Below are 22912 nucleotides of genomic sequence, written 5' to 3'. Positions count from 1 at the left end.
GCATACATTTTGCAAGTACTGTATTTTTTGCTCTATAAGACTCACTTTTTCCCTCCTAAAAAGTAAGGGGAAATATGTGTGCGTCTTATGGAGCGAATGCAGGCTGCGCAGCTATCCCAGAAGCCAGAACAGCAAAAGGGATTGCTGCTTTCACTGCACAGGGATCCCTCTTGCTGTTCTGGCTTCTGAGATTCAGAATAATTTTTTTCTTGTTTTCCTCCTCCAAAAACTAGGTGCGTCTTGTGGTCTGGTGCATCTTATACAGCGAAAAATACGGTACTTGTGTAAAATACTTTCAGACTTGCTGCAAGAACAGAGAAGTGAACCCGAAACCCAGTGCGTGTGTGCACTTTAGTTTTAGATTGCTGTAGTTGACTTAACACTTCTGCGTGTTTTTGCAGAAGAGAACAGAGAAATGTCATCAGTAATACGCAAGTGCACTGACCATTGAGAGCGAAGAATCCATAGCAATGTGCAGTTAATGGCTTGTGTAGTTACTGCAGCAGTAAAAGTTTAGAAAGATTTCTTCTAGCTCAGTCAAGGAGTGCACAGATAACTTACGTAGGAAATGTTAAATACTTTAAGCTGGAAGACTCTTCGTGTTTTCCTATTGCTGTTTCCTAACTTTCATCAGCCACTCTCCATTCCCATTGTGGCATATTTGTGAGTCTGAATTATATTGGTCTGCCTCCTGGCCCCACCACTACTAGGCCATACTTCTGGACTGTCTAGCTCCATTGCTAACCTCATCCACACATGTGCAGGTGTATCCCTGTTTCAAGGCTATGAATGATAAACTCTTTTGTCTTAGTTAGCTAAGAGAAATAGGCAGATCAGGAAAGGCTCTGCTCTCCAACTGATAATCTGCTTCTTCTCTGTCTAGTTGACAGTATGGATGTTTATGTGGGATTGTTTTAGTGTGCATTTTAGTGATATTTTTGAAACCTGGTTTTTATACTTCAGAAGCCACTTGGAAGTCTGTTTTTTTGCATTAAGCGGCGTATAAATTAAGTAATAATACTAACAGATTCTCATCAACTTAGAATGGAATAATGCCAACTTTTTCCAAATGCACAGGTTTTTTTATTGGAACTGGTCTTAACTCCTCTGTAGCCATCACAGGGTTCCTATAGGTCAGTATTTCCCAAGTCGTGAGTTGCAAACCACCTGGATTAGGACAATGGGAAACTGATTCAAATCCCTGCCAAGCCATGGGCTTTGTTAGATAACTGTGGTCAAGTCCTACCCTTCAACGTGTTTGTATACCACCCACTGTTACTTGATGTTTCTGCATTTCAGGTCCTAGCTACTTTCTCACATTTTTGGGGCTTCTTTGTTCTGTGAACTACCCAAGGAACATCCAAAAACCAGTAAATGAATACATTTTCCTCCCTCCAAATTAAGCACTGAGAAGATTCTTCAGAGCCTTTTGTCTGATTAACTTGAGTGTTGTTTTTTACCATGAATCTCATTCTCCATCTTTCATCTGAAGTTATCTTGGCACCTTTACTTTAGTTGCCTCTGGCCCCAGTTGTCATCCATCCCAAGTGTGAGGCTTAAAACCAGCCATACTGATTATGTTAGTTTTCCACCACAAAAGTTTGCAGAACAGCACGGCATTCCAAGTTAATGTATGTCAGAGGATTCACTGACACAAGCCCAATGCCATCTAGACAGTTGACGTTAACTTGCTAAACATGCCATCTAGTGGTTAAATTCAGTCTGCTACATCTGTGATTCAGCCAAGAGTCTTGTATATCAATAAATACCAATTTATTATGACATAAGCTTTCGTGGAATTATAAATCTATTGGTCTTTAAGATGACCCCAAAGCTCTCTGTTATATTTGCTGCAAAAGCCCAACCCCTGTAGAAAATATTAATTCAGTGAGCTATCATCCATATTAGTCCCCCCCCCCTTTAGTCAAACTTACTAAATGTTTACTGCAGAACCTATGAGAGCCAGGTGTGTCTTTATCATTGAACAAAAAAAAAAAATAAACATTTCATTTTATAAAGTGTATTTAAATTTCCTTTAAAACTAAGTAATCAAATGCTTATAACAGTATTAGTAACATAGCTCAGGGTCATAACATGGATCAATTCATTATCACATGGATCAATCTAAGTGTCTTGGAGTGTCAGCAGCACTAGTAATCTTTGTCTAGCTACCTAAACTAGTTTCTGTTATGATTCAGTCCACTGGAATAATAGTCAAAAGCATCAAATCAGAGTGGTGGTTTATTCATTAGGTAAGAATGCAGAGTGGGGGTGGGAGAGAAGAATGTAATATGAAACGCACACATTTCATTAACCAGTTCACCAATATATACATCTATGTCTCTCCCACCTCACAAAAAGTTGGAAGATTATAAAACAATAGGGTTGCTAGCAATAATTCATTTTTCTATTAGATAACTTGATATCAGTTGAGCCCTAGAATAGCTTGTACAGTCTTCAATATGCTGATGTTCTGTTAATTATTGATTAGTCCATTTGGGGATTCAACGGGTCATATATCATTCACACCAAAATGAGATTACGCGAACTGATCAGTAGTACTTCAAGTCACATGATATGCTAGTGTTGATGCAGGGCTTTTAATATGCAGGAACCAGTCCAATGGAAACAGTACTGGTAAGCATTTTAGATGAATACATTAGTTCATCCAGATTGAATGTCCCGGTTGATAATTCAGAGGTGAAACAACGAATAAATAAGCAGAGATGGCTAAGGTGAGTGTCTTGTTTGGGAAGACTGCCTTGGAAGCCTCACCTTGAGTTCCATCATAGAAGAAAGGAGGAACATAAATAAGATACAATGGGAGTCACTGGGAAAGCAAAGCAATGTGTAGACTTGCCTCCCATGAAACAGGGCTTCTCAAATTTCAGGGCTCATTTTGACCCATTGATGAGCTTATAAAGGTGTCATTGACACTGACCCAAATTCTTAGGAATGTAAATGAAATAAAGTCAAGAAATAATATGCAGTCAACACTTATCAGTCATTAGTAACCATTACTAGGAATCATAACATGTAAGGAGTAAGGAAGTAAAACGAGTGAAAATAATAGCATTCTAATGAGAATTACGGCTTTTAACAAGCATATGAATAAGTCGGGGCAGCAGGTGGGGTTGTAGCTCAATAAAAGCTTGAAGTTTTCCAGATGACAACTTCCTTTTATATCTTTGTGGGAGGTGTTGGAATTATTACTTTCATGCTATAAAAATAATTGTTTAAAAAGTGAAACTCTGCACCTGTATACAGTTTCTTTTAGCAACGGAACAGCATGGTCTGAGAGTACTGTTGTTTTGTGGAGGCATCTTATTAAATACAGAGGCTCCTCATTGGCAAAGGAAGCGCATGCCTTTTATTTCTGAAACTCATAGTTCCTAATTATTCCCCCCAGTCTCACAAACCTATTTTAAATCCCAGGCCCTTTTTGACCCCCTATTGACCCCAAGGTCTTTATTCACCTCATGCACAGTTCCACTGACCCCAGGAGGTCAGTATCAACCACTTTGGGAAGCCATGATGCAGGTGTCTTGATTTTAAAGCATTCCAGACCTTGTTCATATTGGAGATCATTGATAATGTGGATGGGCTCGCTTGAGTGACCAGTTTTCATGCTCTGTTATTACATTCATAATGACTCCAGTAGGGGTGGGAAGCATTGTTGAGAAAGGAACCATCTCTCTCTTGTTTTATATTGACTTGCCATTTTCTCTTTTCTCCAGGGTATTGAACACAGCAATATTTGAACTGCCCGAAGCAGTTGGTGGCTTTCCTTCCTTGACGATCTTTATTATTTTACTTCTGGTACTTCAAGTTCTCCACTGTTTTTGGTCCTATCTAATAGTAAAGGCAGCCTATAAAGCAATTTTGAAAGGCAAGGTAAGGAAAAAAACCAAAAACTGTCTTCTGCTTTCTAGTGTGTAATTTTTTTTTTCAACTAGCACAGTTCCCTCAAGTCACTTGACTTTATCAATCTATGGCAAAAACTTGTCGCTCCCTTCCAGAAGACACATCAGGTCTTGAAACTGTATGTTTAATATTGACTATCTGAGCATTCAGTTGAATTGAGCATGGGCTGCTGATTCAGGGCAGCTGTTCCACTTAGGCTTACCTTGGTTCATCTATGGAACTTGTTTACTGTAGCCAGAGAAGCTGTTTGCTATACTTCTCAAGGCCACAAACACATGATATTGGCAGGAAATTTGCATCTTCCACTTCAAATGTAAACTTGTCCGGAAGCTGCTGTCAGTTCCAGTTCACTGGCAAACACATTTGTATCATCTATGCACTTGCAAACATGGGTTTGCTTGCTTCCATACATTGCATTTTTTCTAAAGGGTTTCGTAAAGGTAAAGGGACCCCTGGCCGTTAGGGTTGCAGTGCTCATCTCGCTTTACTGGCCGAGGGAGCCAACGTACAGCTTCCGGGTCATGTGGCCAGCATGTTTACCTTCCTGCTAGAGCTGTTCCTATTTATCTACTTGCACTTTGACGTGCTTTCGAACTGCTAGGTTGGCAGGAGCAAGGACCGATCAAAGGGAGCTCACCCTGTCGCGGGGATTTGAACTGCTGACCTTCCGATCGGCAAGCCCTAGGCTCTGTGGTTTAGACCACAGCACCAACCGCTTCCCTACCCATAGGTACACCTTAAAACTGCAATGTGCAAAGCAGCCCTGAGCTTTCACGCTAGGCCTCTGGAATTCAGAGCTTCCTCTGCAACCCCATAGTATTGCAGTGTAGTCTGTATAGACAGTAACAGGGTGCTACTATGTCAGAGAATGTGGCTTCTAGTGATTCTGGTAGTTCTCTGTCTGTTCTCTCAGAACTGCATTTTGTTCTCTTCCGTCCTAGCAGAAGTCACTTGTTTAACACCAAACAATATGCGTCTTCTTTCTTAACCTTCTTAATTATTTTCTTTCTGCTGCCTTTGAAGGCTGGGAAGTGGAACCCTTTGCATGTAAGTTTCCCTGAGGGAAAATGAACACACATGCCACGCAAACATCATCATCATCATTATTAGTATTATTATTGCATCTTCTCTCCTTATTTCTTCAGTGGTTGTCTTTCTGCACAGCCACTCTGCTTAAAATTCACGCTTGTTAAGGGCTTCCAAGCCCAAAGGTATTGAGCATGTTCTCAGGAGTGAAAGAGAGATATGTATCAGTTTGTTTAAACATGGGAAATGACCTTGGCCAGTCACACTTCTTTGAAGTCTCCCAGCCTCACTCACCTCACAGAGTGTTTGTTGTGGGGGAGGAAGGGAAAGGAGATTGTTAGCCGCTTTGAGACTCCTGAAGGGGAGTGAAAGGCGGGATATCAAATCCACCTCCCTGCACCTCCACTTCCTTTCTCTACCTCCTCACATCCTGCTTCCAAGACCAGAAGTGAGCTGGGCTGGAAGAAGAAAGGCTTGAACTGATAGCGTACAGGGAGATAAGATGGGGGCGGGGGGAGGTGATTTAGGTTCCCTCACCCATGTGGCCCTCCTTCAATGTTAAAACAACAAAACCTCACTTTATATGAGACAGGGCAGGAGCAGTTGTTCCCCACCATACTATTGTGTGCAACACTCGAAAGCAAACAGATGGAAAGCTTTAAGAGTAAAGGCTGGATAGAAGCTTGATAGGTTATGTTTAACTTCGGATTTGGGGGGGGGGGTGAACAAGGGGAGGGTTGATTTAATTTCCGTTATGAAATAACCTCCAATACGTTACCTCCCTCCCCCTTTTTCATACCCGTTTTTTTTGTTTTGTTTTTGCAGGCGAAGGATGACCGAAGTGACATTGAGTCTAGTTCAGACGAAGAGCCCACCACAGCTCCTCATTCAAAGACCTCCCACAGCTCAGCCACCACCAATGGGACGAGCGGAACAAACGGAACAAACGGGTATCTCACTGGGGGCAACTCCGCAGAGGAACACTAATCCCTGGATTAAACACGGATACACGAACAAGACGAACTGTTTGCTACTGGAAGTCAATCGGTTGTGAATGCTGGATTTTGTTTTTCGTTTCATTTTGTCTTTTCTTCCTTCCCTTGTTCTTTTTGTTTCTCAACATCAGAGAAAACAAAGCACATGGAGTATTTAAAGCTTCTGATAGCGTGCTGCTGTGTTTCCTGTTTGTGAATGACAGCGCCACACCATATTCTTTATGTAGGCATGCTGTATGTATATAGATATATACACATGACCAGATGGGAGCAGTACTTTCTTCTGTAGGCTTTGATGATTATTTATTTTAGATCTTATTTGGGGGTGACTTGTGGATGAAAGGGAGCAAGATTCTCTTTCAGACTTCACATCAGGGCCAGGGACTGCCAAGTTTTAAGGTACGTTTCCGCGCTTCATTTCTCTAGCCTGGTATCTAGCGTTACAACAAAACTTTATAAAAGTTCCTCTTTAGTTCTAGGTTGTTTTTGTTTTAATTTGCTGTTTTTGTGCCGAAGGATGCTGACTTTAGAAACTCCCACTACAAACACAGTGGTCACTCCCCTCACCCTAGAGAGGAGTTTTAAAATGGTGCATTAGTATCTCTAAACCGCCTGTAATGGAGCCAGTCCATATGAAACCGTAGTTATTGTAAGATGGGATTTTAGCTGTCTTTTACAAGATTGGTGGCAAATTAGATCAGAGCTCTCTTTTTGTGCAAATGCCCAAACTATGTTTACATCAGGTAAGAACAACGCAAGTCTTACAGATAAGTCCTGCCTTGCAGTTTTAACCTCCAGTTTGATTTTTAAAAATTTCTGGAGATGCCTTTTGTTTAGTTTCAGAAGAAAGATGCTTACTTGAGCGCATAGTCATGTATACAAAAGTTGGATCATATTTAGAACCAGCATCAAGAAGAATAGAGGCAGAAAAGAATTGCTTACTGGGAGTAAAGTAGATACAGGACATTGGGAAGATATCTGCATGGTGCGTGGCAGCCTGTGTCTGGACTGTACCACTGCATACAGCAATTGGGGACTAAGTTGACTGAATACTTTTGCCATACAAATATATTCCATGTGCATAGAAACTAGAAGTCATGGGATAGGTTGAGGATGTTCAAGCTTAAAGCCGTTCACCTGTCAGCCAGGGAATTGTTTTATATCACGTTGCATTAAATCACGTGTGCCACCCCCTTTTGCACTGCAGTGGTACAGTCCAGACACAGTTCTACTTCCTCGCATACTTCTTGTGAAAATTAGGCCTTATTGCTCAGATGGGGAACCTGTTGCTCTATGATTATTGTTGGACATCATCCCTGACCTTTGCCAGCTCTGGCTGGGGCCGATGGAGTCCAACAACATCTAGAGGTTTTCCATCCCTGTTCTACTGCCTGAGGTTTCTTTTAAGTGCCTGCTAGAAAGCTTTTGCCCACACTTAAAATAAATATTAGGCAGTTCATTTGGGATTCAACGAGGACACAGTCCATCAACCCTTGTAAGTAACCCTGCTTGGTATGAGGTTGTGTTCTTGGTAGATTGTGTGGCCAGGTGGCTCTGATTTTAAAAGAAGAGTGTGCCCTGGTTCTTCCCACTTCCTCAACTTTCTTGTGAGAGGACAGTTTACTTAATACTGGTCCTGTGCCACACCACAGAAGAGTCCCCAAGGGAACTTTGATGGTTGTACGAGTCTCATAGCAGTCTTTTCTCTCTTTCTTAGCCCACAACACTTGCAACTATTGGCGCCATTGAGCGCAACCCAGGAACATGGAAAACTGATGGCTAGATGTACCCCAGTGTGAATCAGCAACAAGCATCCAAGGCTCTTCTTAATTACTAGAGAAATACAGCTGGCAGTGATTGTAAGCCTGTTGATTTCCTGCTAAAGATTTACCTGTAGCTATTGATATGTTCTTAAAGGAAATCAGTAGGAATAACAAGAGTTAGATCCTTCCCCCCACTCTTCATCTCTCTGCAGTAGAGGTTTCCTTGTTTTCCATAAGATCCTTAGATAAAGCGACCTTTCTTTCACATTATTTCTGTGCTTAGTAAAGCCAGTTTCGGCAAAGAAGACAACTTCTCTTTTCTGTGTGCCATTTTTGTTTTCTGTTGGTGTTGGGCACAGAGGTAACATGTATGCCAAAGAACTACATGCAGGGAAAGATGGAAAGAAGCAATAAGCAATTGCTTGGAATCATAAGAGCCCTGTCTCCCATCAGAAATTATTTTGAGCCATAAATCCTTTTTGCACATCTCCTGCAACCAAATCACCCTTAACATTTGCTCAAGCCATACAGTATTTATTATACTCTGGCTTTATTCTATACACGAGAGAACGGAAAGGTGGTTGTTCTTTGCAGAGGAAAGGTTATTTTTCATCACAATTCATGCGGCCATTTTTTAAGCCAACCCAACAGAACATGTTTTGGGTTGATAGCTGTTCCCTAGTGGGTTGAGGTGTGCTGGATTGGTCTCGTGAATCTCGACGCAACAAGTTAGATTCCATATCTGTGTTATGTTCATTCATATTGCGTGTGTTGATATTTCAACAGTGTCACTTCAGCCCATCAGGGCCCAGTGGAAAAATCAGTTTCTCTGCAAAATACAAAAAAAAAAAAAAAAAAGGTTATGCAACATGTGCCAACATGCAAAACACAAATTAAGAGTGCCCATAAAGTGAATGTAGTAAAAGTAACTCGAGAGCTGAAGAACAGGAAGTATATTAGAGTGGAGGGATATAAAACAATATCAGAACCGCTATGGATATTGGATATTAGTTGCCACTAGAATCAATCTTTCCATGCTGTCATTTAAGAGTCATTGAACTCTTAAGTTTCTCATAACTAATAATCTGGTGCATCTCAGTTTTGAGTCCTCTATGCAGCATAGAACTTGAATAAAGAGAATCTGCATGGGCACTGGATGTGAAGCACTGTCATAGTAAGGCAAAATAGTTTATATTCAGTTTTTTGGTTAGTTTTACAACAAACACATATTGGGAGTCTGGGACTTTCAAAATGCTCTATGGCGTTGCTTAGGCAGGAGTTTTGGACAGATGTCTGGTTTTCCCAGAATGTGGAAGCATTGCTTTTGGAGGGAATGTAGAACCAACAGCTGCCATCATTAGCTTCTATAAGCTCACACTGTTGCGGTGAAATGCACGGTAATCAGGTTAAGGGGAGGAAAGCTCCTAAACCTTGCCTCAGGCATCCAGGAAACTGTTACAAAGCACGCTGTGAAGTTAGCTGGGTTACAAAATGGCTTCATTACGGCTCAATCTTAAACACCAAGGATATAGACGCTTTGATGCTGTCGATGCAAAGAGGGCTTCCCCATTCACTTAAATGGATTGAAATTAGGGAGAATACGCTTTGTAGGCCTGTAAGTTCAATGTTAGCCTCTCACTATGGTGTATGCCAAGTGCCACTGGATCCAGGAAGAAAGAAAACATGTAATCAATCGCAGGAAGCCCTTCTAGAAACAAACCGGTATTCAGTTTCCTGGATTAGTATTATCAAAATTGTCTTGTGTAAACAAGCTCTTGTTAGGGGGGAAAAAAGCTCTTTGGTTTGGTCTCTTTTAGCAGTAGAGTAAAAGATGCAGTGACCGAAATGTGTAGCGTAGCGACAAAAATGAAGAAAAAATGGTGTGTGGAAGTTAGTAGCCATTAGCTAGACTGAACTTTTTTATTAGCCAGCTCTTGGGGTAGTGGAGTAAGATCTATTGTTGTGTGCATTTCCTCAGTTAAGTATTGGCATGGAACACACTTTTTAAAAAAACAAAAACAAAAAAGTGTGTTTTTATGTATATTTTTTAAGTGGGACAAATGAGTCTGAAGACCAGGTATCTTCAACATATATATCCACTTGAGGATGGAAGTGTGGGGTTTAATTTGCACTCTCCATCCCGACTGTAGAGTGCCAGATTTTTAAAATGCCAAAAAGAAATATACACGTATGCTCGTTGCCATTTTTGAATTTGTTCAACACATGACTTCATTTCTTGTGCAGTTACTTTCCATTCTCCCACCCACCCACCCACCCCTTTGTGTATGTTTATATCCGAGGCCTGGTTCACAGAAGACCCAGCATGTAGGCCCAAAATCTGGCAGGATGCGGGTTCAGCCTGGGATTCACTCATGCTTTCCCTCCCTCTGCGTGCAGAACCTTGAATGTGATCTTGGGCCTGTGCGCATTATCTGTGCATCCTTTTTGGGGGGGCTGCACACTTCAGTGGGGTTTGCATAGATGCCGGCATGTCTAAACCCTAGCTCCTATACCAAGAATTGCCAAGAGTGGTATCTCTGAGATGCTTCAGGACTACATTTCCCATCATCCCTGATGACTGGCCATGCTGGGCTGAAGGGAACAGGGAATGCAGCAACATCTGTAGGGCAACATGCCAACTATCCCTGCTGTATACAAGGGAGAGAAAGGAACATGAGTCCCAAGCTTGTAAATGCATTAACAGAAAAACCCCCTGTACCCTGCCACTTCCATGGTCTACGTGCCAGTACCCTCTGTGAACCAACCCAGAGTTTGTTTATGGGGGAGATATTGCAGAAGGGTTGCTAAACGAGAGGAAACGGTGTGCAAAGAAATCTTAGCTTCCCTTAGGAAGCATTTGCACGGCACATTCTCCCCCTTTCCTGCTGTCATTCAGTGAAGCTGGTTTCTTCCTTAACAGCTGGCATGTTGTAACTTGCAAGGAACTAATGAGCATATAAACCCTGAAAGCCTAGCTTTGGGACTGTAGGGAAAGGAGGGTAATTGCCAATCTTCACACATAATCAAAAAAGTGACAATATCAAGCCATGGAGTGATCATGGTGGTTCTTTTATCAATTAATGCACCTTTCCTTTCAAGTCATTCTGCTACTGGAACGGAGCGTGTTGCAACAAACAAATAAAATTATTGTGTGTGCCTGCGTGCGTGCGTGCATAGGTGTGAGCGTGCTGTATTTTGCAATAAACTATGGGCAGATAGTTGTGTAACCCAATGCCAGCTTGTTTTGAATGTCTTTACATTGTACATATGAAGGCATAGGTTACACGGTATTCTGGTGGTTCAGGTCGACGTTCTTCTTCTGCCATTCCCTTTTGCAGTGTATGGTAGAGGGTTCTGAATATAGGGCTATTGAAGTCCATATTTCTCATCTCCCCAAACTCATACACTATTAATTTTGGCTTTCTGTGATTCTCACAAATGAGAAGAAGATGGGATTTCTTTATTTGCTCCCTCCTCCCAATTGTTTTATTCTTATTTTTGTTTAAAGGCTTCCTGGTGTTATATTTCCTCCAGTATTCATTACTGAATCCTCTTGTCAAATAATAAAATTACAACAGTTCTGTAGGCCACTGTGAGAATGACCAAAATACTCAAAACCCACAGTGTTTAATAAATGGAGTTGCCTTGAAATCACAAATCAAAACTTCAAAAATCCTCTGATTGCACTTAGGCATGACTTGAGTGTGATTTGGTTTGTTTGGATTCTACTGGGACGTTGCTAAAAACTGCCCGTATTTTTTAGCTTCTCCTTTTAAAAATAGTTGTCTTGGTATTTATTTGTTTATTTATTGAAAAGTTACTTAGCACATTTTTCCTTACAAGGAAGTTCCAGTTGTAATGACAGAGAAACTGAAGCAACTGATCTGCTTGTATAAAGTTATACTCTTAGGAAATAGCCTCCACTTACTTTAATGGAGGGCAGGAGGCGGTACGTGTATTTTGATAGTATTTATTTTGGCCTTAATTTTAGCCTAGGGCTTTAGTGATGTGTAGGTTGACTAGGACCACTGGTAATGAGAATCATCTCAAAGAAGAACGGTACACGCTGGTTTGATACACAAGAGGGTGTTTTTCTATCTCCCTGCAAATTTCTAAATACTGAAAACAGTAGCCACATTTGTGTGCTCTGCATGGTGGTTACTTTCAGCAGGTCAGGTCAGGACAAAATGGTGCAATTTTCCACCTGTGTTTTCAAGACAATCCAACAGTTTGAGGAACTCTTTGAACTATAACTTACTGGTATATTTCACTGTCAGAAATACAGCACTGTGTTTTAGCCTTGGGTTTTGCTTCTGGGTTTCTTTTTTTCCCCCTCCTTTTAAATATTAAAAATTAAAATTCTTCCTGGAATATTTGGATCCAATCAATATTGTGAATTTTGATTTGAAAACACTTTCATAATAAACACTAAAGTATTAGGCCTCTTTACTTGCCTTCTTTGCAGTGTGTGTGCATAGCCTTATGCTACTTGTGTGTTTACATCTCCCCATTGTCTACTCCGACGGGAAGTTGCTCTCCGGCATCTAAGGCCAAAGCTTTTCACATCCCCTGCTTCCTGAGACCCTGGAGACGCCAGGAACTGAACATGGAACAGCAGGTCCTCTTTCGCTTGTCACTCATGGTTGTCACCTGGTAAGAACAGGGCTGCTGCCGCCGCCACTTCCCACTCCTCTCTGGCCTCCTTTTTTCTCCCCCACTGCCTTCAGTGCACCAGGGCGTCCCCAGGCTGCCTCCTGTCGCTTCAGGTCGTGGTGGTGGAGGCGGCGGCAGTGGCAGAAAAGCTATTTTCTCGCTTTTTGTCTCGGGCAGCAAAAATGTCTTGGCCCTGATTCTCCCTCTGTGGCAATCTAGGTTTCTCCTATGAGAGCAGGCACTGTTGCAGACACTCTTCCCCTTAAATCCATCCGTGGCTGGAACTTGTGTGATTCTTGCACCCATTCTGCAGAAAGGCGAAACTGATCTTTTGTTTTGGCAGGGTGAGAAGCTTTGGAGCTGGAGGGAGAGACTTTGACCTAATGTTCAAGAAACAAGAGAAAAAGCACACACACACAAAAAAGTTGATAGCACCCTTCTCTTAACACACTTAGAGAGTCCCCACCCAAAAAAAACCCCCTCATTCCCTTTGATCCACACAACAGGTGTACAGATAGGCAGCTGGCCCTAGGTCAACTGTGTCCCATTCGTGCAGTTATAGGGTTGCCATATTTCTATAAGTAAAATTCAGGACACAAAATTTGTCAAGCTTTTTTTAGGAAATGGAACACAAAGTTGTTGGGCTTTTCTTAGGAATCAATCTCAAAATCACCATTTCCCCAAACTTCCTCCCAGCTGCTAGTTTCACTTGGAAATTCCAGATGCATGACAACCCTAACAATGACCAGTCAAACCCAAGTAGCAAAACATTTGCTAAAAGTTAAGCCTGGTTTATTATTAATTAATTCATAAAGAATTTCAAAACATTTTGTAAATGCATTAACAGAAAAACAAGGCAAGGGTCCATAACAGTTGTTGGTCACCTTGCTGTACGCGATTGTTTGAGGGGCTCTGGATCTTGTTTGCATTACCAGGAAGTAGCTGGGATGAAATCAGCTGCAGGGTTAGTCCCTTAATTAGCTGCTTGGCTGACACACCGGCTTGATTGCCATGGAACTTCCAGCCTCCTAGAATTCCAAGCGGACAAGTTAGGGCAGAGGCAGAAATACGAGAACAGAATCTGGCAGTTCAGAATGAAGAACCCACTGGAAGGCTGCACAGTGAGTAACCTCTTATTTCATTCATAGCCCACCCCCTTCTCTCTCTCAGCTTAGTATATGTGGGGCTTGGGGGCCACAATGAAATCATTCACAGCCACTGAAGAATACCTGGCTGGTGGTCTACATCGGAGAGAGGGACTGATTTTTCTGCCTGCCCTTGAGCTGTGACATTGATCTTCCAAAGTGCTTTGCTGGCAATGCGACACGCATACACCCCAATTGCTTCTTCAAGATTCCTCTTCCCAGCCTCGCGGATGTGGCACTGGCTTTCTGGACAGAGGCCTAGCAAAGCTTGAAGAGTAGCCAAGGATGCTGGACTGACCTAACTGAGTTTCGAAGGTGGCAGGAGTCTCGTATCCTGGTCAGAAACTGGAAGGCAGAGAGAGCTGCTGGATGGGGTTAAGTTGCTGTTTCTGCTATTTTGCAGCAGGGCAGTTTTATATATTGGTTGTTGCGTTCCCACCCTGCCCTGGGAGAGGATTGTGGGCATGTGATGTTGCCAGAGCCACAACTCCCCCACCCCAGCACACCTCTTGCAAAGCTAGGCAGCTTGTCGTTTTCAAAGGACCAGATTTGGCCCCAAGGCCTCCTGTTGCTGATTATCTCTACTCAAATGTTAGGCTTAAGCCATATATGTGATGCCTGATCATTTGAATGGTTTCCTTGAGTTTGGTTCGGAAGCTGTAACGTAGATTGGAACAGAGAAGCGGGCGAAGTAACACACACTTCCCTGGAGCAAGTTTAAATCAACCTTTGGTTGTGAATCTTGCTGGGTTACCTTGAGCCAGTCATTACTTTGCAGGGCTGATGTGAGGATAAAACGGGGACGTTTCTTAGAGGAAAAGCCAGTTTGAAGGGAAAGGTGGATAAATATGCAGCAGAAAACTGGGGAGAACTTAGAAGAGGTATGTATCCAAAGATGGATGTCAGAAGCTGAGAAAGAAGAAGAATAGAATTGTTGAGTTGGAAGGGACCCCAAGGGCCATCCAGTCCAACCCCTCTGCAATGCAGGAGTCTTTTTGCCTAACATGGGGCTCGAACCCACAACCCTGAGAATCAGAGGCCCTATGCTCCATCAACGTGAGTGATCAAAAATAAAGACATAAATAAAGTCAATTGAAATTGTCTCCTCTGAACTGTCTAGGGAGACACAGGGATATAGACAAGATATATAACTGCAAGTTCAGGGCTGCAATCGTAAACACACTTTCTTGGGAGTGAGCCCCACTGGAACGCAATGGGATCTGCTTCTGACTAAACAGAAGATTGAGGGGAGGAAAACTTGTGCAGGGAGGATGGTTTTGATCAGGAACACAGCATGCAATTAGAGAGAGGAGCAGTGGCATAGTGTGGGTTGCCTGAGCCCGGGGCCATGCTGAGGGGGTGGGTGGGAAGGAGGGAAACAGACGGAGTATGCATGCACATTCAACTGCCCAACGGCATCCACATCACCTGGGAGATCTCAGCTGCAGAGCTAAGAGGAGAAGAGTTGATCCGTTGTCTGGAGCCCAGGAATGGAAGCTGTATTGAGGCAGCACTGGGTGTTGAAATTTGGCACCCTTTTTGCACCTGGGGCAACTGCCCCGGTGCCCCCCATTCTACACCACTGGAGAGGAGCACAATACCCCACTGCAGCCAGTCCCGCCTCCAAGAGCCGCACTTCCGTACAGCTGCGTTCAAAAACAAACCAGCTAACTACACACCACCCTGGGGATAATGTTCACGTGGCCACTGGATGCCTTGCGCATGTTGATCCTTCACAATCTACCAAGGATTCGAGCAAGCATTTTGTTTCCTTTGCCTCTGTTAAGAGATGGCAGGACCGCTTGCAGTTCCAGGCTTGCTGTGCATCCATTATGTGTGTGTGCGTGGGGGAAATTGCTCCAAGTGCTGCTGTTTTGTTGTTTTGCACAGCTCAGCTTCGTCAGGGAGTGCCGATGCCTTGCAAAGATTTAACATCCGATATAAAATATTAATATGGCTGCTGCTCCTAGCAAGCTGCATCTTGCACAGCAGGAGAACTGGGAGCCAGCCAGCAGAAGTTTCTGCTGCAAAATCTGCTTCTTTGGATTCGACATATTTAAAAAATCTCTAGAAAAGAGAAATGTTACCATAATGCCTAGTAATCAATTGCAGGGTAAACATCCCTCGTTGTAGGCTATTACCAGCATGACAATCGTAACTAATGAAAACAATAATAATATTTCATAGTAGGCGTTAGCTCTGTCTTTGGTCACTTTGGGAGGAAAGGCATGATGCAGTATTTCTCATAGCTATACTAAAATTAATATAGGGTGGTGGTCAACAAACTATGCGCTGGCACACTGGTCCTCAAAGGGTGTGGTGCACCACACTGGCATGGCAGGAGAGGATGGCAAGTGTGGCAGGAAGATTCAAGGACAATCAAAGAAATATTTAAACATTTCATTATGGCATGGCATGGTTGTTGAGCGTATTGGTCACCCGTTCTCAGAAAACTGTCTTCATGAGTTTCTGCATGTAAGATGAGCCCAAGGCGATTCTCCGGGACCCTCTAAGTGTCCCTATTTTCCAGGGGCAGTCCCAGATTTACAGAAGCTGTCTCAGTTTCTGATTTGATCCCAGAATGTCCTGCTTTTCCTTAGGACGCCCCTATTTTCATTGGGGGTGGGGGTGGGAGGAGATATGCAGTTTTGCGAACCCTGAGCCAAGGAGATAAGTAACTATACAACCTTTAGAAGACATCTGAAGGCAGCTCTGTAGAAGGAAGTTCTTAATTGTTTTATTATGGTTTTTTTGGTTTTTTTATATGTTGGAAGCTGCCTAGAATGGCTGTGGCAACCCAGTAAGATGGGCAGGGTTTTTTTTTTTTTATTATTATTATTATTATTATTATTATTATTATTGACGTCCCTATTTTCATTGGACCTTCATTGGAAGGTATGTTCTTCCCACGTCTCTTCTCACCATGCGCATGCCCTTTGCCATCCCCAAATCTGCTGAGGAAGCTTGTCAAGGGGGAACCCAGAACACATTTAGCGGGAATGCCAGGACTGCAGGAAGGAATTGGTTCTGTCATGCAAGGAAAAATCCTCACACTGCTGGAATGTTCACCTTAGCACTATGTTGAATGAAACCAGTGTTCTATTAATATAATAATAAAACAGCAGGCTATATGCAGTAACGGTTGCGAATGTTGAACTCTACTGGTATAATGAATGGGTCTGTGCTGAATTGTCACAGAGCATGCTTTTCACAAAGGACTATGTCAGGAGGTGTGGTGCTTCCCTCGAACAAAAAAAGAGCCTTTTCTTGCAAAATCCCGATCCCTTCCTCCCTGTGTCTTCTCCACCCTTTGCAAAACACTTGCATCTGAGGCAGAGAGCATCTTCAGCCACATTTTTGTGGATAGCCTCCTTTTTTAAAATGTTCGGTGAAAGTATATTAAAGGAGGCAATGCATAGCAGCACTGGGAGAGTGACCTTCCACTTCCGGCTTGCCAAGAGAAAGGGGAGCATCGCATTGCAGAGGAGCTTCTTCAAAATAGTGACTTGCCTAATCACAAACTGGACATTGGCTCACAGAGAGATCTGAATGAGCAAGCTGGCGTTCCCAGGAATGCTTTGTGCAAGTGAGGAAACCTAGCACACCAAATAGGAAGCTGCTTTCTACTGGGCCATGGGTCCTTCTAACTCAAGATTGACAACACAGGAGCTTTCAAGGCTTCCAGCAGGAGTCCTTTCTTCTAGCCCTACCTGGAAATGCCAGGGACCGACCCTGGAATCTTCTGGATGCAAAGCTAAGACTGATCCACAGCCCCATCCACCCTCCATACACTGGCCTTTCCCCAAATTGGCAGGAGGGGGAGCCTTTAATGTGAAAGGAGAGTAGCACAGGTTATCTCCATTATTTCTTTTTCATACCTGTGAATGCGTTATAATGGAAACACTTCCATATGGGCTTTGATCTGGCACAATGTTTGCATGGGGTGATGGAATTGGGAATGGGAAACAAAACGAACCCTGAGAACCATTTTATTTAAGCCCTGTGAGATCTCTCAATGCCAGAGAGGGTGTGTAGATGTGTGGGTGCTACAGAAACTCTGTTGATTTTGTAAAGGTCTCCTCCCTGTGTGTGGATATCATTTCTGTTGGGTGGAGATTTTGGCTAGATTTCAGGGAGACGTTGCAATCCACCCACCGGGAACTTCTACCTGTTGTTTAAGTAATGATAACAGTAATAGTAATAATACAGGAGTACCTAAGGACCTTGTACATTATCAACAGCTGGTTTTCTGGCTTAAAAGTATGCAATCACTTTGCACGCCCCATTCAGTGATGGAAAAGGAAAAGAAAACCCTTGCTACTGCAAATACTCATTCTCTTCCCACACAAGCTGCACACCCGCTTCCTACTCTATTCTTTTCCTGTGTGGCAGGCAGAACGAGTGCAGACCTGAAATGTTGCCCAAACCTTAAAGCCTGTAAACAAGTCTGTATCTTGTGTTTTCAGTATGACAGGGCATATCAAGATCTGAAAAGATTTTCCAAAAATGGAGATAATTTCTGCAAGCAACTCATGTCTATTCTTCAGCAGAGGTATGTATGTGTCCCCTCAACCTGGTAGACTTCAATCCCCCTTGTTTGCTCAGATAGCAAATTATTTTCTCCAAATGCTATGTGTGTGCTGGCGGAGGGAGCAGGGAGAGAGTTACTGTTCTCTGGAACAGACTTCTATAATGCAAGGCTGCTTATCGTTTCCTCCCTGCATGTTTGAACAGTTTCTATAAGGCTTGGTCTGATGCCACTTGAAATATAACTTGCTCATCCAGTAATTACTAGGGTGGCTGCTGGAATGTAAAGAAGGGGAGTGGAGAAAAGGTCTAATAGCAAGGACCAGCTTCAAGGTAGCATATACAGTACATGGATTTTCTTCCTTTGGCCTGATGATGAGCTCAGTGGGATGTAACCCTAAACCATGGTTTTTTCAAGGTTGAGACAAGTAGTGTAGGGGAACCTTGGGTTTATGTGCCTCCTCCTTCAGGACAGCCACACAGAGGAATTTGAAAGCTTTCCCCCTTTTTGGTTAAGCACAGGTTGCTACGTCATCTGAACCAGGTAAATTGTGGTAACCATAATTATAGTTTGTTTAAACAAGCCAACGTGAAGCCATGGTACGTTTCAACAAACCACTGTTAACAGGAGTTCAGCATGCTGTCCAAATCCTAAACTGTGGTTAATCTAAAACAGAAGTAGAAGCTGCTGATCCCCTTGCAAGCTACACCAGTGAGAAGTGGGGAGTGAGGAGTTTGCAAGCCCAAGGCTCGCTGCAGCTCATCCCCATGACACGAAACCATTGTTTAATGTTAGGTGTGAACTTTTTGCTTTGACCTAAAGCAGGCAAGCCTTCATAGATTGTGCAAAGTCCAATTCTACCCTGGATTCCCTTGAATGCAGCAAATATGGTGATTATATATATATATATATATATTTGCTTTCGTAGATTTTCACGGGTACAGGAATGCAGGTTTTGGTGTCCTCGGGTGTCTTCCCGTGTAAAAGTTGGGGTGTCTAGGCGACGTTTCGACGAGGTCTCACTCGTCATCTTCAGGCTGGTGCTTTCGGCTTCTTGTTACAGTAACAAGAAGCCGAAAGCACCAGCCTGAAGATGACGAGTGAGACCTCGTCGAAACGTCGCCTAGACACCCCAACTTTTACACGGGAAGACACCCGAGGACACCAAAACCTGCATATATATATATATATATATATATATATATATATATATATAAGACCTGTGCTTCTGGAGCAACACTGGCTTTTGCCTCCCACAAGAGTCCTGACTAACCCAAAATAAAAGCAACAAGCATGGCTGGGAAGGGGGAAGAGGCAAGAGGAGGAAGTGGGAATGGAGATACTTTACTCCTGCTGACATCCGAAGTGTTGGAGCAGCACCCTTGAAAAAGAGTGGTGTGGAATAGTCTACTGGATGATCCCAAATAACTTAAATGCAGTGCAGACTGAGAGGTGCCCAGTTATAGGAAAGAGTCCCTCATATGGACTTTAGCTCTTAACGTAGAGGGTAATCTCATTAAGGACAGGGCTGGGTGGACAGGGCATTAAGTGTTAATTAACTCAGGTACTGGGCCATTGCACACATATCAACACACATTTCCCAACTCCTTGTGGCAGAATGTCCCCCCAAGGTCTCTGTGCAGTTAGAACTCATGGCTGGGTGATTGGGATGTTCCTTATGCAGAAAGGGAAAGGCTGTTTCACAGGAAAACATAAATGTAGGCTTCACCCAGTTACTGTGAAAAGGAGTTTGCTGGAGGTTACCGTACTGTCACTGCCCTTTGACCAGGTCATCCTTAAACAGGGCTATCTATTTGCATTTTATAAGGAAGAAGTTCCGGGGATTCATTAGGCTTGCGCTTACCCAGTCCGTTATGCACATTGGTTAATCTGGAGAAATTCACCTGCACAGCAACTGCAGCAGAGAGGATATTTGGCGGGAACCACTAGAGATTCCTCTAACAGGATCACACTTGGCTTGAACTTCCATAGCCCTACTTGGCTTGAACAACAGCGGCTTCCTCTGATGCCTTTCTGGAGTTTCCCATTCATTGAAATGTTCAGTTTGTGATCTATGCGTCTGCCTGCAGTTCTGACACACGTTTGGTTATGTAAACCTAATCAGAGGACTCAGCTACACTGGCAAAGAAAAAATGCATTTGCTTTACATGCATTCTAACACTGTGACACCGGATCGCACTGTGGAGTTCCATACAAAGTTTGCAACGCATTTAACTGCAGCGCTTTTTTGATGTGTCTAGATCCAGCCAGAGTAGACTTTTGCACTGGTTCTGACAGGCCAACCAGTGTGAAACTAACCTCTATTGCAGTGGAGCCACCTGTAAGCAAGAGGGGGGACCTTCAGCAGGCCAGGGTCCAGAGACAGAAAGGGGAAAGTAGGGGAGGCAAACCCCTGAGCTCTGGCTAACTAAGCAAATCAGTAGAGTGATGTGCATCAAAGTGTTTTTCAATGAAGTGATGCTCAACAGGGTGGATCTGGGGAGCCAGAACCCACACAAGTGATCCAGCAAATGATTTCATAGTGGAACTGAGTAACCAGATCCTGAAGCCAGATATATTGTTGCTTTGAAGCCTGGAGTTTTTGCACTCTCGTAAACAAAAGCCTCAAAGGAAATTCCAGCATTGATTGGATCATGGAGGTGTCATCCCTATTTCCTGCACCTGATATAGATAGGTCATGCAGGTCAGAGATAAAGGATTCTCTTTCGTGGAGACAGGTGGTGGTATTCACCTAATCTAGGCCCGATTAGGCCTAGATTTGAACAACAGGCTCCTCTCCCAAGGGCCACAATATTGCATTAATTTTGGATTTCATTAATTGGATTGCCAAAAGCCACTTCCTGTGCGTATGACTGGTGACCTTGCCTCTACTAAGGTGACCAACTTGATTCACCAGGTTGCCTTTTTTTGCTGGATCGTGCCCCGATTTAGCAGTCATATTGTTCCTGCAATTGCTATTGATTTTGTAAAGTCACAAACAGAGTTTCGGAAGATTTACTAAGACACATTTCACCCAAGGGGGAAGGCTGGGAGGAAGGCTTTTAGCTCTAACTTGTTACTTCATCCTGAAAACCTAATTCATTTTACTGTCAGATATTCTGAGTAGAGAGCAAGGATTTCATTAGCTGTGCATTCCAAAGAGAAATTGCCATTCCATAGAAGATTTGCCTTGCATCTTAAACCTCAAGGCTCCCCTTTCTAGGAGACACCTTTTTGAAAGTAATTCTTTTCTAAATATGATGAAATGCTTTACCACTTATGCAGTAGGACAAGTGAAATTCAGGCACACACAAAAACCCCTCAATTCTCTTCCTTTTTTACAAGCTTGGGATATCATCATTACTTCCATGCTACTTGGATAATAAAATATGACATTTGTCATGAAATTAACTACATTAAGTCACGTGGGTTGGTGATAAATTTACCTTGTGAACATATAAGCATCATCAGCTGTTCTGATTCTTTTGCATGGCAATGAAAAGAATGGAAACTTCTGCCTATGACGTGTGCGGTCTACCAAGCGATGGTTGCCTCCCTGAATATTTATTTAGTGCCCCTTTGATTAATGCTGGGGTCTCCAACCTTTTCGGAATTTTGAGAAAGTGGCTTGGGTGCCAGCCACAAAATGGCTGCAGTGGGGATGTGGCTTAAACACAAAATGGCTGCCGCATCGAAAGAGCTGGAAAATAGGACCACAAAATGGTGTGAGCATGCCATCCCTCGGTCAATGGGAGCCAAGGAAGCACCTACATCAGTCATCGCCACACTCCCAGAGAAAAGCTATTTGCGCCACTTCCTTCAGAACAGAAGGGATGGAAGTAATAAAATTATTACCTTCAGTCAAATGTGGGCATGTTTAAGGAGACTTGGGGCAAGCAGGAGCGGAGCAGGAAGAGCAAACAGTCTCATGTGTATTGTGGATTTTTGAAGGGAGATTTACTGAGACCTTTTTGAGGGCATCGCACAAGGTACTGGTGGGCTCACTGGTGCCCACAGGCACTGTGTTGGTGACCAGTGTTATTGCTTGCATGGTGTATGTGTGAATGAGCCATTGCAGATTAGGCAGTGCACAAATACAATGTTCATTTCACCTCAAAAGACAATGCACTTAAGTGAAGCCAGTTTGAACATTTAATTGCATGCTATTAAATGATGTGCAAGAAGTCGATTTAGGTACAGTACATGTATGAACCAGTGCAGAAAACAGATCCACTTGCGCACACATTTCACCTTAATGCGCCATTTCTGCAGCAGAGAATTGGAAAGCTTGTCATTTGAGCTCATTGTTTTTCATTACATGTCAGGCCTTGTCCTCCGGTTTCTCTGCTATCCATGCCCTGCCACACCCCTCATTTGAAGAGCATCGATTGATAAATCAAATTCTAATAAAAGCCAGCAAGAGTGGCTGAGTATTGCTAAACAATTTTCTTGGGTAAATTACATGAATGTTGAAGGCAAACAGGACATAACTGATTCATGATGGTGCATTAGCAGAGCACTTAGGAGTGGTTATGGCACTGCTGGGTGGCGTGAATTGTGGGTCAGCATGGAAGAGTAAGAATATACTTCCAAAATGACAGATCATTGCTGTCGAGATACAAGGAGCTGCTTGCATCATGACCTCTGGTTTCCTCGTTGGCAGGGCTGATTTGGAGATCACATATGGCAAAGGGCTGGATAAACTGGCCCACAAGCTCAACAAAGCGTTGGGCAAAATGAAGGTCAGGTAAGTGACATCAGTTCCCACCTAGAACCCAGTTGCTCCAATAGGGTTTTCTTTTTCCTTTGTCATGGAAAGTTGTAGTCTAGAGCCCTGGGCGTACATGAGGCTCCAATTGCTTCCTATGGCAGATGGAG

General features: G+C 43.1%; 2 protein-coding genes and 1 long non-coding RNA gene across 7 annotated transcripts in view; 2 read left to right on the top strand and 1 right to left on the bottom strand.

Annotated features, from left to right (window-relative positions):
• Positions 1 to 12149, top strand: part of CERS6 (ceramide synthase 6) — an 88380-nt gene extending 76231 nt beyond the window's left edge. The window contains exons 9-11 of one of the 2 annotated variants that reach the window (XM_083412176.1): positions 3738 to 3894; positions 4948 to 4971; positions 5776 to 12149. In XM_083412176.1, the coding sequence (XP_083268302.1) occupies positions 3738 to 3894; positions 4948 to 4971; positions 5776 to 5937 (343 nt within the window). In that variant the 3' untranslated portion in view covers positions 5938 to 12149. The remainder of the gene's footprint in view (positions 1 to 3737; positions 3895 to 4947; positions 4972 to 5775) is intronic. The other variant, XM_083412177.1, reaches the window with a different exon arrangement.
• LOC310664961 lies at positions 8463 to 22687 on the bottom strand. Of its 2 annotated transcripts, XR_014505128.1 has the most exons (4): positions 21481 to 22687; positions 13591 to 13851; positions 13246 to 13389; positions 8463 to 8537 (listed from the first exon to the last, which is right to left on the bottom strand). It is a non-coding gene; the product is annotated as an uncharacterized lncRNA (long non-coding RNA). The 2 variants fall into 2 exon arrangements; XR_014505129.1 differs by lacking the exon at positions 21481 to 22687 and having other exon boundaries at positions 13591 to 14928.
• Positions 13386 to 22912, top strand: part of NOSTRIN (nitric oxide synthase trafficking) — a 30676-nt gene continuing 21149 nt past the window's right edge. For 2 of the 3 annotated variants that reach the window (XM_083410204.1, XM_083410203.1), the window contains exons 1-3: positions 13387 to 13482; positions 17973 to 18058; positions 22698 to 22781. In XM_083410204.1, the coding sequence (XP_083266330.1) occupies positions 13456 to 13482; positions 17973 to 18058; positions 22698 to 22781 (197 nt within the window). In that variant the 5' untranslated portion in view covers positions 13387 to 13455. Of the gene's footprint in view, positions 13483 to 17972; positions 18059 to 22697; positions 22782 to 22912 lie in introns of all 3 variants that reach the window. The other variant, XM_083410202.1, reaches the window with a different exon arrangement.

The sequence above is a fragment of the Podarcis tiliguerta genome, assembly GCF_965153285.1.
Source record: "Podarcis tiliguerta genome assembly, chromosome: 1".
Lineage (NCBI taxonomy): Eukaryota > Metazoa > Chordata > Lepidosauria > Squamata > Lacertidae > Podarcis > Podarcis tiliguerta.
This window is presented reverse-complemented; position numbering and strand designations above follow the sequence as displayed.